The sequence below is a fragment of the Myripristis murdjan genome, chromosome 7 (genome assembly GCF_902150065.1).
Source record: "Myripristis murdjan chromosome 7, fMyrMur1.1, whole genome shotgun sequence".
Taxonomy (NCBI): Eukaryota; Metazoa; Chordata; class Actinopteri; order Holocentriformes; family Holocentridae; genus Myripristis; species Myripristis murdjan.
In genome coordinates this window covers 13,968,277-13,987,041 of record NC_043986.1, presented here as the reverse complement: position 1 = coordinate 13,987,041, position 18,765 = coordinate 13,968,277, and the positions used below count along the sequence as shown (strand labels likewise).

General features: G+C 41.6%; 1 protein-coding gene across 2 annotated transcripts in view; it reads right to left on the bottom strand.

Moving 5' to 3' along the window:
• Positions 1–1,890: 1,890 nt before the first annotated feature.
• chl1a (cell adhesion molecule L1-like a) overlaps positions 1,891–18,765 on the bottom strand; it is a 38,924-nt gene continuing 22,049 nt past the window's right edge. Inside the window, exons 20-29 of one of the 2 annotated variants that reach the window (XM_030055960.1) lie at positions 17,673–17,788; positions 16,936–17,140; positions 15,702–15,824; positions 12,800–12,982; positions 10,200–10,238; positions 9,061–9,174; positions 8,569–8,730; positions 8,008–8,187; positions 6,504–6,576; positions 1,891–2,560 (exon numbers count right to left, since the gene is read on the bottom strand). In XM_030055960.1, the coding sequence (XP_029911820.1) occupies positions 2,353–2,560; positions 6,504–6,576; positions 8,008–8,187; positions 8,569–8,730; positions 9,061–9,174; positions 10,200–10,238; positions 12,800–12,982; positions 15,702–15,824; positions 16,936–17,140; positions 17,673–17,788 (1,403 nt within the window). In that variant the 3' untranslated portion in view covers positions 1,891–2,352. The remainder of the gene's footprint in view (positions 2,561–6,503; positions 6,577–8,007; positions 8,188–8,568; positions 8,731–9,060; positions 9,175–10,199; positions 10,239–12,799; positions 12,983–15,701; positions 15,825–16,935; positions 17,141–17,672; positions 17,789–18,765) is intronic. The other variant, XM_030055961.1, reaches the window with a different exon arrangement.

The window sequence follows — 18,765 nt, the reverse complement described above, 5'->3', positions numbered from 1 at the left end:
ACGTGCTCTGTGAAGACAAACTGAAGCAGAGATACAAGAGCTGTTTAGCAGGAGGGATAAACCATTAAGAGTATGCCAGCATTTAGTGGCTGAGTGTAATCACGAATATATTTACTTAAAGGAACTTGTCAAAAGCCTGATTGGCAAATGAAGCTTTCACCTCAGGGCCTCCTCAGTATTGAAGTGGGAGTTTTGAAACTAAGGCAATTTGTCAAAGTCCTATTTATAAGCTGTTTGACTTGTTTTTATCAGACATACAATTTGCCTGGTTCCCTGCTGGGTATCTCAGTGCGGATCATTCAACATCCCTCCAGGAATATCAGCATGGCTCGGCTATTTGTTATCATGAAATTGTTAATGCTGGTCACTTCCTTTGCAATTTTCTTAGGTGGATGCAATTATACATTCATTTCCATTCTGTTCCATTTCTGCAATTTAAAAAGCAGCCACTCTTATGGTAAGCTCACTTCAACAAGAGCAAAGTTGAAAACTCCATTGACAGTGAAGGTATGAATGCATCATAAGCAAAATTCCTTCTTTGGTATTAAAATGTTTTCAAATTACGTAGCATATTTCATTCACAAATTAAGCAAAACCCCACACCGAAATAATACAAACTTAGCAGAGTTAAGCCTAGTAGTCACAAAGGTCGAATACATTGCAAATCCTCTAAACATTTTTTTTTCATTATCTCTGCAACACATACAGCAAATCCTCACATGCATAATGCATTTTGCTCAAATATTCATCATAGTCATGATTCAAATGAAGTTGAGATTTGACCTATTCAACAATCCTACTCAAATAGAGGTAATAAAACAGGATCTGGCAGTGTGCTGGCTACAAAGTACTAAATGTTTCACTGGCTTGGGCTTATTTTTTGAAAATGTTTAATATTCCACAGTGAGTGATACTAAGCCCGCTCTGAAGCCAGAGAATAACCATGAAAACCTAAGAGATCCAATTAGCCGTGAAAGTTTAGTTGTTGTTTTTTTTTAAGAAACAAGGGTGTGTGGTCAGTAGAAATACAAACTACAGAGACTTTAACCAAACTGTATATTGTATGGGTTACTTTGAAAATGACTAAAGACAAAATCTTGCCACTGTAAACACGATAAAAAATAACAGTTGACTAAAAAAAGAGTTTTCACTTCAAACCAGAACGAACAAACGTGGTCAAACAGTATAGTAGAAAGTTTAGCGATGAAATATAGTCAACACTGTAGTCAATCTCGTTTCCATTACTGTACAAGTCCCATGGCTCCAATTATTCCAACCAAAGCAGTCCTCCCGCTGCTGTGGTTGGGTGATACAGCACCTTTGATCAGGCAGAAATCCTGAGTAACGAAGATGGGAGATGATCGACTGAGCCTGCGTTTGGCAAGATCCTCTTCACATCCTACTAAAACAGCCCCTCTGCCCTACTCATTCAGTCAATTATTTTGGGGTGTTCTGTGACAGCTCAGAAATCCAAGGAAGAGATCTTGTTGCTAGCACAAAGATTATGTGAAGTGAGAAAAAAAAGAAAAGAAATAATTCCACCTAATGCATACCATCATTTTTAATGTGTTTGATATCATGATATAAAAGCACAACAGACATCATCATCAGCATTATTATTATTATTAATATTATAAAACCGACAATATTCACACATTTGCATACAAACCAAAAATGAAAAATGCCTCTTTTCTACACTATATACACAAATTGTACAGAAGTAGGCACAAAAGTCATACGTTTGTGCCAAGAAATTGGTTCCCTTTAATGAAAGTGATACGGCTTCCTTATACAACAAATGTGTTAATGAACTGTATGCAGACTTATATATTTATATGGCATTAAGAGTGCAAAGATAGTGTGATATATTTGCATGTCTATGTATTATTGTCAACCACTGTAAAAAAAATAATAAAATTAAATAAAAAAAAAAAATACAGTAATGGTAGCAAGTGCAGGCGTTTTTTGCATCATGGGTCATCACAGTGTATTGAGGTACAAAATCAATTCGTATTGATGACGCCTGTGACTGATAGGTATAAAATGCTAATAATTAAAACCATGGATCACTCAAATGATACAGTTCATTTTCTCATACACAGCCTCACAAGGCTTTGACAATTAAATCCATGGTGGATGTATTAGTTCCTGTACCCAGCTCCTGGGCCCAATTTTATTTAAAATCAAATCCTTAAATTATTTGCTTTATGTGCCCACTGACACGCCCATTGTATGGACGTATGCACAAATGAGCCATTGTCCATTTTTGGATATGTAAGTTATATTCAATGTCAGGGAGGTTCAGTTAATAAGGTACACTGGAAGGGTTTGAAACACTGTTTAGGTTGGGTTTTACGTGGTGACTGGGCCTGTAGGCTCAGCTACAGAGCCTCTGTGCTTGCGTGCTGAATATTCTCCAATAAATGAACCGTCCTCATCGAATTCTCCTTCCCCGTCGGCGTAGTCCACCAGGCTGTCTCTGCTGACGCTGTCCCCGCCCATGTCATCCCCATTCAGGGAGCACAAGCTATTGCCCTTCAGTGGCTTCTCATCACTGTCACTGGCATCAACGACAACAACAGAGAAGGATAGGGGGGGTCATTCGTGCTGTGCAAACACAAACACATTGTATACCACACAAGGCAGATGTCCATAAGCAAACAGCAAAAATACCTACCGAGCTGAGTGACTGCCTTTGGCACACACACAGTCACAAAAATACACACATAGACCTTTAACGCCAAATGCACAGTCATGTTTATATATATACTATTAACTGGATGGCTTCACCTATGCAGAGATACTTCCTCACTCACAAAGCAAGAGTTTATGACTTCCATACATCACTACGGATGGGAGGCTGAAAAGGATGCAGTGACTGCGCTGCAGGAAGGGGAGCACGAGGGAGGCGGGGAGGGCTTGCTACAATCACTTCACTAATTGCTAATTGCCAAGGCTTCAGGACTGAAGGCAATTTCAAATCTCTTTAGAGCCAGCAATGGAAATTGCCCGAGTGAGGCTCATTCCGAAGAGTGAGAAAGAAGAGAAGGTGGTGGGGGTGCGGGAGTGAAGACTGAGCAAGAGATTGAGAAAGGGAGAAGTAAGAGAAGGAAAGGGGGGCCATATGCAATCCCAGACAAACAGCCTGTCATTCCTGGTATTCCCGAGGGGCCCACACACGGGCCAAGGAGATTAGATGCCAATTTAAGGCTGGGCAACTGGCCAACTTGCAGGTGTCTCGCTACAAGACGCAGGGTCACCTCAAAACACCAAGGATTTGCTGCTCCCCGCCCTCCTTTCTAATTCCCTAAACCATCCACGTTTGGTAATACCTTTCCCCTCCTTAAGTTTAGTATTCATAACACAGCGCATCTGTGCTAAGAAAGGATGCTCAGGTGGCTTGTATATGATAGTGCCATTTGCAGGATAGTTGACAGCAGTGTCAAATATAACCGCAACATTGTGAGGTTGAATTTTCGCATAGAGATGTGGTTCAAAATAAGATTGCATATCGAGTCGTCTTCACGTGGATTTTTAATAACCAATCTTATCTATCCTATTTCATGAACCCTTTTACCATGCAAGCCACATAAGGTCCCCATTTCAACCGTTATCAAACCCTCTTTCTCTGACGACCCTAGAGCGCTGAAGATAAGTGGCCCTTATCTAAGTGCTGCGGAATGCCACAGTCGCCGCAGCCCCCCCACAGTGACTTTGAATACAGTGATGAAATAGGGGCTGAGTGCTTTTGAGTCCCAGCTCATTCAGGCCTTGATCAGGATCCAGCTCAGTCTCAGCTGTCACTTTTGTGAGAAGGGGTTGGGCTTTCCTTCAGTCTCGCGAACATGTGCGAGATGGAGACACATCACTGGATTGAAGGTAATTACATTTGTCTTGCCATTGACCCACACTGACTTGGTTTGGGGGCAGCACAGAAAAAAGCCCTTAAGAGTTTTTTTTCTTTTCCACTTGCACCTGAGTTTTTTTTTTTTTTAATTCAAGTTTAAAGGTGTCTGGAAGAAAACTCACTCCAGTTTCCACATCAGCTGCCGGCTCACAGATTCCACATTAAAAAAAATACAAAGGATAGGGGGGAAGATGAGGACAAAGAAATGGGGTAAAAACAAACCACAAAAGAAATCTATGAGGACAACGTTGCATCACAGCATTGCCTCACACCCCGCTGTAGCAGCAACACTCGCTGTTCTCGAAGTGGACAGAGGGGCGAGGCAGCACAAGACTGTCTCTGAAGAGAAATCATCACAAGCATAATTACCACTTGTCAGCTCCCCAGACACGTGGAATGCCAGTGGGTGGCCCATTGCCAACAGAGATTCAAAGGGCACAAAAGGGCCCTAAATCCCACTCTAAAGCCCGGGAAAACAACATCATAGTAATGCTAAGGGCACTCTAGGGGGGACAGTGGATGGCACAGCCTTATGAAACCCAACATGACCAGAATTCTAAACAGATAATTGCAGCCAAACATCTGCACAGGTCGCGAATTCGTGCTAGCAAACTTCCTCCTGCCTGATGACTCCAAACAGGGTGAACTTGGTTTCTGAGTTCTGCATGCTGGTGTCCAACCTTAGAGAAAACAATAGCTAAAGGTCATGTTTGTGCACTGCAAAAAATCTCCATCTTAACAATCCATTAAGTCTGGTATTTAGTGTTAAAGTGTTGTTTTTCTTTGAACAAGTGAAAGAAATCTGCCGGTGAGATGAGATAATCACACTTTCCAATATTAATGAGGTTGTTTTCAGAATTTCCTTGAATGCAGCGTCATTTTGATAGTAACGGGCTGATCTGTCTTATATCAGCATATTCATACTTTTATACTAGTTTATACTAGTTCCCAGAAAAATTCCTGCAACAAACAACATTTGGATCTCATCCCATCGGCAGGTTTTTCATTTGTTTTCAAAACATTTGAACAGTAAATATGAGACTATCTGGCTTGTTAATGTGGCAGTTTTTTGCAGTGACATATAATCATGCATATGCAGTGTCTTAATACGCCAGTTATTGGGGTGGGTGGTTGGGGGCCGGATGGTGGTTCCAAAACAGAGTTAAGTGAGTTCTGAACGCCAAAAAGTCTGAGTAATCACTGAGTCACTCATTTATTGCAACTTTAAGCTAAATAATCAATGAACACTGTTTAACACAATTACAGTCCTGGCAAGAACCAGAGGAATGCAATTGGCAGGAACTGTAGAAATGTGATTAATGGTGCTCTGAATAATATGACGGACAGAAGCAAAGCAGACAGAACAGGCTATTTTAGGTGATTTCTGTCGCATGTGCACAAACAAACACTCCATTGTCACACAGCTGCTGCGGCGCTGTCAAGCAAAATAGGATTCAGTCGATTTCCCTAAACTGTCACCGTAGCAGCTCAACAATGCAAACAATGGCATTCTACAGCTATTCTAAAACACAACAGCTGTCTGCTTCTGGCTTAAAGGCCTTACCACACTCTTTCCACACTTTTGTCATGCTTAATTTATGTTTATTTCCTTGGATGGAAGACATTTAACGTCAGTAAGTCATGTACTTCTGCAGTCTTTGTGGGGATTTGTGGTGGGAGCTTCCTCTACTATGAATGAATGATTTGATCCATAATTGAGATATCACGAAAAAACATAATTAGAGTTTTAAGGTGTATGTGCTTTTGCCAAATCCCCAGTCAAACAATCTACACACAGGTAGATGGATCAAAAACGAGTTTTGTCTTTCACTTCTTTGTCTTCTCCAATCGTTTTCCAGCAAATAAACCTACACAGTTTACCAACTACAGTGAAACCTGAATTTGACCATATATAATGTATGTAAGCATGTCTTTTATGTAGTCTTGTTGTTTACATACTGCTCTGTATGTCAACTGCAATCACATTACAGAGAGATGTAGCAAAAACAAAATACAACATTTACTCACACATTGGATACGCACTACACCCAAAACACAATACGGTGCACACTCAATACGTTATGAGTACATATGTAAACACACACACACATACACGTACAAAAATACAACTACTTACACATGCCTGCAGGCTCAAGCTGACACATACATTCATGCGAGCGCACACATGCACACAATCAGCGTCTACACACAAGTAAACACAAAGCCCAGCCACGTTATTACAGCTAATGGGGAACAAAGCTGGAGTTGAGAATTGCCTACTGCACTAACAACACTGTGTGATTACCTAGCCCATTAAATGTTGAGAACAGGGGCTTCTAGGCTGATCCTGGTAAAGCTCATGCATGCAACGTTTGCTTTTAGAATGAGAGAGAGAGAGATAGACAAAAAAAAAAAAAAAAAGCCATACTATGACAAATGACTCTCTTAGCCACAGAACAAATTTAACATATGGCTGTTGCATTAATATTAGGACGCAAAACGCTGCATTTCCACAAATAATACCACAATGTCATTTCCTCAGTCTTCAGCACACTTGCACTGCAGTTTGCCTCTGTGGCGCAAGCATATGTCTCACCTATATTCACAGAAGGTGTCATCATTCATTCCCTGCGACTCCACGTCAGGGTGGAGGTCCTCCTTCTCTTTCACTGCAGGGGAGGAGAGAGAGGCATTTCAGCACAACCGATACAAAGTAGGGCTTTGATACACAGAAGTACCACCACTTATCATTTCAACACCATAGGGACACCAAATGATTCATGGTAATTCCAATTTAAATGACCACTATATTGAAAGGTTCAAAGATCAAATATATTTCTAGACAGAGTTCAGGCAGTTGTAATAGCCTTCTCTGTGGAATCGATATTGCTGCTGCAGAGTGAAATATTACAGCATCTCCCAGTAAGAGTTTAAAACCAAAATATTTTGATCAGCCCTTCCAAAGATTATGTGACAGGCTCTGCTACGGGAAATGAGAGCAAAAACAGCACTTTCACTTATTGGCTGCGCAGCAATGTATGCTAGATCATATCTTTTAGCAGCAACTTAAACTGGCTCAAATTCAAAAGGCATAACCAAAAAGCTATTGAGAACTGCTAAATTTGACTGTGTCAACATTTTAGCTAGTCTGTATACTGAAGGCCTCCCCTCTGTGTTTCTGCACAAAGTGCTACCCAACAGCTCTTTGTGTAAATATGCTTTAAAAAATACCAGTTGCTTTCGAGAGAGACAAAAGAGGGGTTTCATGAAAAGAGTCGGATGGGCAAGGGGGGAATCCAAAGGGGCTGATGAAATATTCAGCGCTTCATGTCAAAAGCTACCGCAGGCAAAGAAGTAGAGCGGCGGGGAGAAGGGAAAGGGGGTTGGGAGGAAATAAACCAAGGGAGGAGATGCTAGGCAGGTAGGTATCATTGAGAGTCTGAATTTGGCTCTGATACAAGGCAGCACAAAGGCACAGGGGAAGAGCCAGGGGCCCGTGCAGGTGAGGGGTGGAGAAGTGTGGAACAAAGCCAGCTGATTCCCACTTGTCTGGCTTGACGAGCCATGTAATCAGAGGTACCCAGCAGAACACACTGGGCCACGGAAATGGTATTCACATGCTGCACAAGCATCGCACTGGCGGTTCATTTAGGGTGAATGCTGCTGGGTATAACTGGCTGGCACAAATAGGCATATACACGTGCAAAATTCATTTCCAGACAAGTTAGGGGTCAGGGTCGAGGCCCATTCCAATTTCACTCTTTCAGGAGGTCAATCAAAATCATATCATGAATAAGTCATTATAAACAACTGGTAATGATGTTTGTTATGCCTTTATGTTCTCTATGTCTTGTATGTTTTAAATGTTGTTCACTGCTTGCTGAAACAACAATCGCCCTACGGGGACACGAATAAATTTGAACTTGAACTTGAACTTGAACAGAAATAAGCAGTAAGCAGAAATAAACAAATGTATGATGGATTTTAACAAATCAGATTGGATCATGATGATTATCATTGACATTCTACAGTCTGAACTTTGGTTCACTTCCTGAGGTGAAAAGACATTGGGACCCGACCCTGGTCAGTGACTGACTGACCTTGATCCATGGAGAACATGTCTGGTCGCTGGGGCGGCGGCAGCGTACCTGCATACTTGCCGCCTTTGTTTTTCCGCACAAAGCAGGCAATCAGCGCAATAAGGGTGAGAAGAGCCACAGCACACATGGTCCCAATGAGCCAGCCCTGGGTCGAGATGCTGCTCTGAGAACCGGCCACACCTAGAAAACGAGACAAAAAGACAAAGTTAGGGCTTTGATGTTGTACACATGCCGAAGTGTTTCAGTAGGGAAAATACCGTGATGCACTTCTCATACAAATTCATCTTTGAAAACAGAAAAACAAGATGGAATCAAGTTTGAGAGGATGTTCCCAGGTTGTAGTTGACTCACTTTCCCCTTAGCTATAACACTCTGTCCCCTCTGACTGAAAAATATTAGATAGGAAACAAATAAATGCACAAAATACATGAAAAATAAATGAAAACACACTATACCGCATTCAGTATCGATTCACCAGTAACATGCCGTTATTTTTTTTTTTTTGGAACACAGGAGCTTAAAGATCGCTAAACTCTACTGACCGCAACACCTTTCTCTCACCTTTGACTCTGGTTTGGATAACGTCTTCAAATATACTAGCATTATCGAGCAGCCCCTTGGCCATGAGGCGCACTGTGTACACCGTCCCAGGTTTGAGCCCATTTATCACGTGGAAACTTTGAGAAGTGTTTACAGCCTCAGAAATCCACCAGTTACCATCACCTACACAGCAGAGCACAAGAGGTGCACAACCAGCAAGTGTTAGTATTCATGCTATCGAAAAAGCAGAAAAAGAGGCAGTCTAAGTTGTGATATTCCCCTTTTGGTGTATGATGTATACATTGCTTAAATTTCTCAGAGCTAAATCGAAATACTTTTGTAAGCAACCATGGTAACGATGGAAATAGCCATGCAGATGTCAGCTCATGTATGTGGTGGCTTATAATGCATTTGTACATTATCATAAAACCTTTTCAATTGCACTTCAGCATGATGTCATTTTTAAAATTCCTATCAATGCGACGCAAGGCGGGGGCAGGGGAAGTAGCTTACGGTTATTCATATAAGCCACATAAAGCTGTGAGTCCTGTTGCTCCTCTCTGGCAGTCCAGCTGATTTTGGCAAAGGTGTCACTCACATAAGAGCTTATGTTCAACAGGGCTGGAACTGATAAAGAGAGAAGAAAGGAGAGGAGGAAAGGAGGGGGGACAGGAAAAACAGACAGACAGGAAGAAAAAGAAGAAGATGGCAGGAAAAGAGGATTAGCACAGGCAAATAGGATCCCCCCGCAGCCTGAGAACAGTGCAGCTAGTAGCAACCCTTCAAGAAGACAGTTCAAAAGGCAACATTGGGCCTCCGATTTAATTGAGTGAAGTTGGATTTAGCTCACAGAGAGGAGGGTAGATATAAAGATGGTGGGCGGGAGTGACATCTAGTCTTCCCTCTCTCTTAAGTAAAGCTGGCATTTCCTAACGCCCTTCACCATGTGAGGGTATCAGAATAGATTGAGCGTCTCCACGTCTAGAATCTCACTGTTCTTGGAGATTTCAGATGCATCACGATGAGATGACAAGGATGTCATTGGCTGTGCTATACCTAAAGCAGGCTGAGTAGCAGTGCCTGGGATAGAGCTGGAAAAGGAGAGAGAGCAGTTGTGGCCTGGAATGAAAGAGAAGCCTGAGATGTTAGGCTCCTGCTACCATACTATCAAGTCTGACAGTCTACGTTTGCAACAAGCCAGCACTATAGACTATCTGTGTTAACGCTGAAGGTTGCATTGTTAGAACTACAACAAGGTAGACCGTATTAACAGCAGGAAGTGTGCAAGCACGGCATATCTAATAATCCACCTTACTGTTGCAGGGTTAGGGTCTCCACTGTAATTGCAGATTCCAATTGCAATTCAATATCTACAACAAACAACAACAAACCGTTCATTCTATTTATTTATTTATTCATGTATTTATTTGGAAATAAATACAATTCATATGCGGTATTTTTCAGGGGGAAATTTTACAATTTGAATTGGATAAAAGGACATTCCTCAAGTGCTCAACTGATGGAATTGAAAATTAATTCACCCTGACCCTGCTGATAGTGCCAACTAAATGAAACACAGCACCACAAGACTAGCAATACACCTTTGCCATCTGCACCACTACACTACAGAGGCTGCACACAGAGATACATACTGCTCTGAGCAGGGGCCACAGCTGGAGTCAGGGACAAATCTTCAAGGAAAGAAGAAAATTGAAATACAGAAGATTACAGATACATGGGGAAGCCAGCTTTACAGTTTATGGACAACATACGTTCATATTGTGCACTCACATTTGCAGGCACGCATGATTGCCCACACGTCAGCATATCGACATACGTGCTGGCAGACTGTCATACACACACACAGACACAAAGCTTGCTCACAAATACAAACATGTGAATGCTTGCGTGAAAAAAACATTTATCAGCGGTGTTTTGCCTTTGGCATCACTGGGCAGTGGAGTGTAGCCCCGCCAGTAGGCACTGTGGAGCAAAAGGAGCTACAAGCCTGACTTTGTTTCACCTAATTATTAGAATTTCACTGGCAAATTCAGCTCTGTAGGTTTCTCAATTTTGCACTCTTTCATCATCACAATGCTGACTGAAATTGCTTTGCTTGAAAAAAAAAAAAAAGATTTGTATGCAAAATGTGTCTATGTGTGCTTGGTGCTGAGTGTTTTCCTTTGGTCCTATTTGGTTCCATTGTGCTGCAGCAGATTTGTAAAATCCCTGTGCACAAGCTCAGGATTTGGGATTGAGGATGTTAAGTGAACTAATTTAGTACTTGCTGGCGCATTAGCTAAAACACAGCCTTACTAGCATAGTTATTACCAATACAGCTATCCATCATGTGAGGGTTAAGCACTTCATGGCAAAGTAGGCAATGTTTGGAATCACACCATCCAAAAAAGAGTGAACTTCACTGGTGAATCAATATATGCTAAGAGGTTATTTCATAATTGTTTGCTGAGAGGGCTATGGGCTATGTGAATTTTTATGTTGATATTATTTTTGGTCATCAGCATTGTGGAGAGGTCTATCACGCTGTAATTTTGTGGTTCTGTACTGCTGCTGTGACAAATTGTCTGGGTGAATTTGCATTGTTGGTGTGATTTTAAATGGGCTGGCAATTGTAATTATTAGTAGTGGTCAGTTCATTGGCTGTGGTGCAAGCATCCCGTCTGTCTTGCACGTTCATATCCAATGTGTGCATGTGGTTACATGAATTTGCTGTTTGAATTGTGTTTGTGCCTACCTGAATTTGTATAAAAGTCTCCACTGTTCACAGCCTGTTCTCTGCTGATTGCTGAATTTTATGCTACTTATAATGCAGGTGCACTCAGCCCTTGAATATGATGTTGCTAGCTAAATTTTAAACCATTAGTGAATAAGTTGGGGGCAATGACTTGGGTGTTCCACATATTGCAGCATGGAGTCAATAATTTAATCTCTGAAGGAACTGGTTATTTTTCCGTGTGACTTTTTAGCGGTATATGTTCCTTCATGCTTTTTGTCTACTTTGCAACCCGCTTTATCTCGGCTGCTTTGTTATCTCATGAGACCTGCTGGAGAAGAATAGATGGTTTTTCTGTGTCTGGCACATTGTTTTGCTATGGCTGTTAGCTGTTCCCTCTCAGTTTTTCCTATTCCTCTGTTCTTTCAGTTTCTGTCTCTCGTCAGCCACTGTCTTTGCATCGCTAGCTTTCCAAACACATGTGACTGGTCTTTCAATCTGTATAATTTGTTGGGACCATTTTTCTAAAAAGCCAAGAAACAGTTAATCATAGTTGAGCATTAAAAGCTCATTCTGTTACAAGGCTAAAGCTAAACACTTGAACACTTAAGAGCCTGAGTTATGAAACTCATAAATTATACCATTCAATTAAGATCTCAAAGGTACACGTCTATATCGCTCTGCTGACCTGAACCCACTACTTGCATGCATCCATTTTTTATCATTGTCACTCCATCACTCCCCATTAATGTCTCCAAATTTGTGGCGCCTTTGCTCTCTGCTATTGGCATCCATAAATCCACTGCGCAGCATTGTGACTAAAGTGCCCCAAGGGCACAGCTTCAAAATGGGACCATTTTATCTCCACACCAAGCTTTCTACTCAGCCATGTTCACTAACAATACATCTAATGGATCTCAGGCTGGACAACCACCAACAAGATGTAGCCAGAGCTTCTAAAATGAAATGTAAAACACAGTGGGTCAGAATCCGTTAAAATACTGAATGCCGATATTTTACTGTGTTATCATTTGGTGCATGCCAAATTATACAGGAAGATTTGATTCATAACAGTCTTCTACACACTTTCAACACCATGAAACACTGCAACTCATTTCCACTGGTTAATTGGTTGTTTGTTTTTTAATCTCCATATGAATCTCTATATAAATATGGGACTAAATAACAAGTTATTTAGCCTTAAATTCAGTATTAAAATCTTGTTTTCTCTTTAAACAAGTGAAAAAAATCTACTAGTGCAGTTCAAATGCAGTTTCATTTATTTTTATCTTTTTTTCTTCTGGGAACAAGTGTAAATATGTTGAAACAAGGTAAAATAAGGCAGACCGGTCCACTAGCATCAAGAAAATGAAACTTGATTAAAGAATATTTTGGGAACAAGTTGACTAAAAAAAGTGAGTGTGAGAGTGTGAGACTAAATGACTTGGTGAGATGGAAACTTTTTGAAGTGAACTGCTTTCCACCCGCAGCCCAGCTACCCCAATTTTATACACTCACGTGCTTGGGCAAGGGTGTTTCCCTCCTGGGCCAGCGGGGGTCCACAGCCTACTCGAGTACAAGCGCTAAGGTGGAAACGATAGAGGCTGCCCTCCTCCAAGCCCTCGATCTGCCAGTGGGTGGTGTCAGGCCCGGTGATGTTCATCTCCTGGGAATCGCCCACCTCCTTTGTGGTCTCATTAACTATGGAAGAGGAAGGAGAGAGATGTCATGTCAGTTCATGTGGCGTGAGTGAGCCTACACCACATAGATGCCTTGCAGGTCACTAGTGGAGATTGTTGTTTTGGCTCACGTAGCTCATGTAGCATGCTAATGACACACAAATATAATGAGGGTCAATGGTGGAGGGAGAAAGAAGATGAAGAGATGTCATGCCAGCTCAGGCAGAAAGTGAATAAAGCCGACACATGTCAAGACAGGTGAGCTGAGGAGTACAAGGGAAGGCTAGGGGAGATTAAAGGAGGAGGTAGAGAGACCAGGGGGGAAGGAGGAGAATGCAAAGTGGCAAGGGGTGAGGAAGCAAGAGCAAGAAGATGAGGAGAAAAAAGAAGAGGAGGGGGAAAGTTGGTGAAAAGAATACTGAGGATAAATAAAATAAAAGGGTAGCAAAGCAGAAAGATGGCGAGAGAATTTTTCTTAAAGAAGCAGAGTAGAAGTAGAAGAGAGAAAGAAAGAAGAGGTTAAGCAAAGGAGGAGGAGGAGGAGAAAGAAGGAAAAGGAGAAGAGTAGCTTTCACAAACGGCATAATATAACACCAGACATACATTATAGATCACAGCAGGTGTGCCATCTATTGTATTCGCCCCCCCCCCCCCCCCCCCCCCCCCCCCCCCCCCCCTCACACACACACACACACACACCCCACCTCACGCCCCCAGTCGCTGTGCCCATGTTTAGTAGCAAATGACAGCTGAATATGTGCCATGCTTGCAGTGTCACTACATTGAAGCACTGTTTGTTTGTGGCACTTAAAACTGGATGTTTTCTTGGAAATCAAGAGCATCCGACCGTTCAGTGACTAATTATAAAGCTGTTACCTCACTGTACATCCCGTGCATTTGGTATGTTACTGATAGAATTAATGGCAGATCAACTCTCACTCTCCAAAAACATCCCCGTCTTGACGAGTTGTTTAGTCTCATATTCAGCATAAAAATCTTATTTTAATTCAAACAAATGAACAAATCCGTCAGTGGGATGTGATAATCTCCCTTCTTTCCAGTGCAGTTTCCCTTGATTCGGGAGCTTTTCTGAGAACAAATACAAATATGTGGAAATAAGACAGATCAGCAGAGTAGTATCCAGAAAATGACACTTGATTCAAGAAACTTCTCGGAGCAGGTTGATTAGCATCGGATTATCTCATCACACTGGCAGATCATTTCACTTGCTTGAAGACAAGTAAGATGGAGATTTTTTTGCAGTGTGTATCTATAGAGTTTGGATTAAGGGCATATTATATGAGGCCTTATCATGTAATAAACATGCTTGCATTTAACAGTGAAGCAATTGCACTGTAACTCCTCCAACTCCAACAGACTGGATTATGTTGAAATGTCTCTGAAAAATCTGACATCTGATGTGGAAAAAAAAAAAGCAGACAGAGAGTAGAGAGAGGAACGTGGGGGGAAAGACTCTCTGTTGTGAAGCTGGCCAGACTCCGTGGGTGCTACAGTGGAGGCGGCAGGGACTGTCTCTCCCTTCAGATTTCAAACAAATGCCCTGAGAAAGGACAGCCAACAAGAGCAAAAGCTATGGAAACCGAGCGAACGCAAAGCAAGCTCCTCTCACTCTCTGCCTCTCTCTCTCTCTCTCTCTCTCTCTCTCTCTCTCTCTCTCTCTCTCTCTCTCACTTGTTCACCTTAACTGCTGTACGCATATGAGCTGTTTCTGTGGGAAGAAAAACGAGTGAGCGATGAGCGCCACGGGGATTGTGGAAGAGGTAAAAACAGAATCCCTCGGATGATTCTTTTTTTGGAGAAAACCTGCAGTCCAAGGGTATAAAATATAAAAGATGCAGAGAAACACACCGGTTGAAGACCACAGTCTAAACACGGTGGTTCTCAAACCTCATGCCGGTTTCATTCTAAATATGTAATCAGGGACCGACTTAAACCCAGGATGTCAGGTGAATGCAGTCGACTAGCTGGTAGGGCAGGAAACTAGCAGGAATCTGGAGACAGTGGTGTACAGTCCTCTGGCAGATCTGTGGTGGCCCATGGAGGAGCTTTCAGAATTGAACAGTGCCACCTAGTGTCTGTTTTGGATAATATAACTACTGAGGCAACAAGAGCACAGTCACTTCTTTGCACAAATTCAAAGTAGCACATCTTGAATTATGAGCTTAACAGTGCACAACACAGCCATCAAATAATGTATAGGTGCATAAGATTTTTTTTTTACACAATTATGGTAAAACTGACAGTGCATGGTGCCATGTATGGTGCAGTAACTGTGTAGTTCTATATTATTGCGGGTAAACAATGCATATCAATGTGCAGCATCTGATGTAACTATCGCATGCTATTTAGAGTGAGGCCCGATTTTGATACAAACGTGATTTAGATGGCAGTGGAGAGGGATTTAGATCAGAGCGGATGCAGGATGGTGTTGTGTTTATCAACCGGGCATCTCGCATCACACATTTCGCTCAGTGTGTGATGTGAGACACCACCTCCCCCTCAGCTCTGATCTGATCTATACCCACCTAATCTACATTTACACTGACACTGCAGCAGCTACACTTCTGCTTATACTTCAGACACAGTATCTCGCCTCATGGATGGACTTTTCCGCTACAGTCATGAGAAATGCACAAATGGAAGCACTAATTCAGAGTTTTGCGGTTTAGGGCTGTGTTAGTTGAAAAGTATTTAGGTGTTATGATTGAGTGTGCACGTACCAAGTTGGTATTGCAGCAGATAGCCAATGAGGATGCCGTGTGCCTCGAGGGGAGGGCCCCATACCAGCGAGATGGAGTCTGTCTGGGCGTTGGATGCAGTCAGGATGGGCACTTGCTCAGGAACTGTGAAAATAACAGCAATGTTAAAGCATCTATAGCGATTCACCTCACAGCTTGCTTTTCACTGAAGGGTGGTTTTGCAAAACATTTCACTGCCATTTTTTTCACACACTTTTTTTTCACTTTTTAATGATACAGAATTTTGAGATGCTTAAAATAATCATGTCTGCTTTCTGTTTTTTTAATCTGGGTTTGACGTTGCTGCATGGTCGAGCTTTGATCCAAACAACAGAACTTTATTTTCTGGTGGACATCCCAAGGTTTCCAATGACACCAAATATTTCCTGGTGAATCAATGTGTATAAATGATATGCAAAAGACATCAACAACGACCGCTTGGGTTTGAATATTTCACTCAATAAAAATGTGATGCAGCTTCAGTAAAGTCTTGCAGCCATCAGAAACAAAACACACATGTGTAATTGTCATACAATATGGGGAAAAAAAGTTTTTCTAACTTTGAAGCAACTTAAGGTGAAATTTAAGAGAAACTCGGATTTTAAGGGGTTAAATCTGGAAAAGGTCAGTTAGTCAGCCAGTCGGTTGTGCTCTTGGAAGGACAAGTCAAGGTTTCTTGGTCATGGTCATAAAAGCTACTTCAGCTACTTTTCATAATTTCCTCTTCCTCACTTATTCTTGAGGCTAAACATTGTGCTGTGTACTTTTTCATGCAAATCTTTGTTCTGAGTTGAATCACGCTGGGGGGCTGATATAATGTACATAAAGCAGCAGTGGACATTAGAAATGTCCTTATGGATCACTGCAAAGTCATTTACTCTCATTTTCAGTCTATACATTTTGTTTTTCTTCAAACAAATGAAAAAAAAAAAAAACCTAATTTGCTAAAGCTAATTTGCTTTATTCTGGCTTGTTCCAACATATTTATATATCTTCCCAGAAAGATGATCCTGAAAGAAGTGAAACTGCATTGGAAATAAGTGGAATTATCTCATCTCACTGAGACTAAATAATTTCTTTTTCATCAACTAATCAGTAAACTCAACACAAAATAAAAACTACTAATGTGCTTTTGCTCAACTCTTTGCTTGTTGCCTGCATCATGTAAAATGTCCAACATGAGAAGCAGCCATTCGCATTATCCCCAACTCCTCACCTCCCTCCGGTGTGTGGAAGGAAACCAGGTCGCTGTGGGGTCCGTTGCCCTTCTTGTTGAAGACGTTGACTGTGAAGTTGTACTCAGAGTAGGGCTTGAGGCCCGGCACGATGCCATGACTCCTGTTTCCTGGGAAGGACAGAGAACGACGCTCCCCTGGACCCTTGCTGGGATACAGCAGACTCTGTGTCCGCAGCCAGTGCACCTGAAAGGGGACAGAAGAAATGGTGAAAAAGACAATTGTGAATACAGACCAGAAAAAATCTGATAACTGGAAAGGAAAGTGTTTAATGCTTGTGCTCCTGTACAGGGGCAGGTATTTGAAAATACATATCTGGGTAAGTAATGTTAGGCTGAAACCCAGTGAGGGAAAAAGCAAGGGGAATGAGAGGAGTTAGTTAATATTATGAAGGTGAGCAAGTTAAGTGAAAAATGCAGTCTAGCCACACTGAGTTATCTTGGTTCACTAGTCAGACTAACTGACCTTCCCGGTGTTATACTAATCTACAGCTCTCTGTGCTTGCTGACCTCGCAAGAATGTCACCAAGGTTTTTTGGGGTTGTTTTTTAAAACTTTTATTTTTTTTTTAAAGACAAGTTACAGCACATGAAGTAAGATCAAGGATAAAAAGAAGGTATGAATGAATGATAAAAAGATGTCATATAGCTTTTATTTCTGTTTTAATTTGAAAACAAGTCGTTGTCTGACCGTGTGTCCTCTGAGCCTTGTGGACTTACGTTGTAGCCCTCCAAATGGCCTCGCACGGTTTCAAGGGGAACGGGAGTCCAGCTCACTCTTAAGACGGTGGTGTTGATCACTTCTACCGCCACGTTGCGTGGCGCTGCAGTGGGGACTGGACAGCACATGGAGCTCATTTAGTAATAGAAATGTTGCGTAGCCAAACTCACACACACTGCAAAAAAACCCCAAAAAACTAACATATAATGCAAAAAAAAAAAAAAAAAAAAAAAAAAAAAAAAAACTACTAACTATTTTACCAAGTCATTTAGTCTCATATGCTGTCATACAATCATGTTTTTCTCACAACTAGTGAAAAAGCCTGCCGATAATCCCACTAATAAACATATGTAAATATGAAGCAAGGCAGAATAAGACAGATTAGCCTACTAGTGTCAGGAAAATTACGCCTCATTCAAGAAAATTGTGGAAACAAGAGGATTAGCACCAGGGACAAGTGGGATTATCTCATCGCACTTTTTTCACTTCAAGAAAAACAAGATTTTAGGACTGAATATGAACCCGAATTTCTTGTTGAGACCTAGATTTTTTTTTTTTTTTTCAGGGATCACTCACATAAAGCACATGTTTAAAGCTAAATGACTGAATATGAATACACAGTATGCACACACTATAAAATGCTCACAGGTAAAATATTGAAAACGCTGTTTAAAAAAACAGCCAAGACCAGCTAAAGCAGGTTGGACAGTCTGAACTCATTTTTAATGGGCACTGCTGATCTGTTTCTACATGGGCAGAGTGTGTCTGATGCTGGTTAATGAGAGCAACATAAATAAACCAGCATACATGGTCAGAGCATGAGATGCCCAGTGCAGCGGGTCAAGGGCTGTTTTTTAAGCAGGGGAGATGTCACAACAAACTTGAAAAAAAAAAAAAAAAAACATCCTCTCACAACATTTTCTGCTCTATATTACAATAGCGGCGGTGGGAAAGGAAATAGAAGCGCAGCAGACACTAGAGAGAAAAGCAGTTGTTGTGCCACAGTAGGCCTACAGCACAAAGTGTGTCATGATCTGTCAAATCTCCCACAGCTTTTAAGAGAGAAACGGAAATTTGACATCCCTCTGCTCT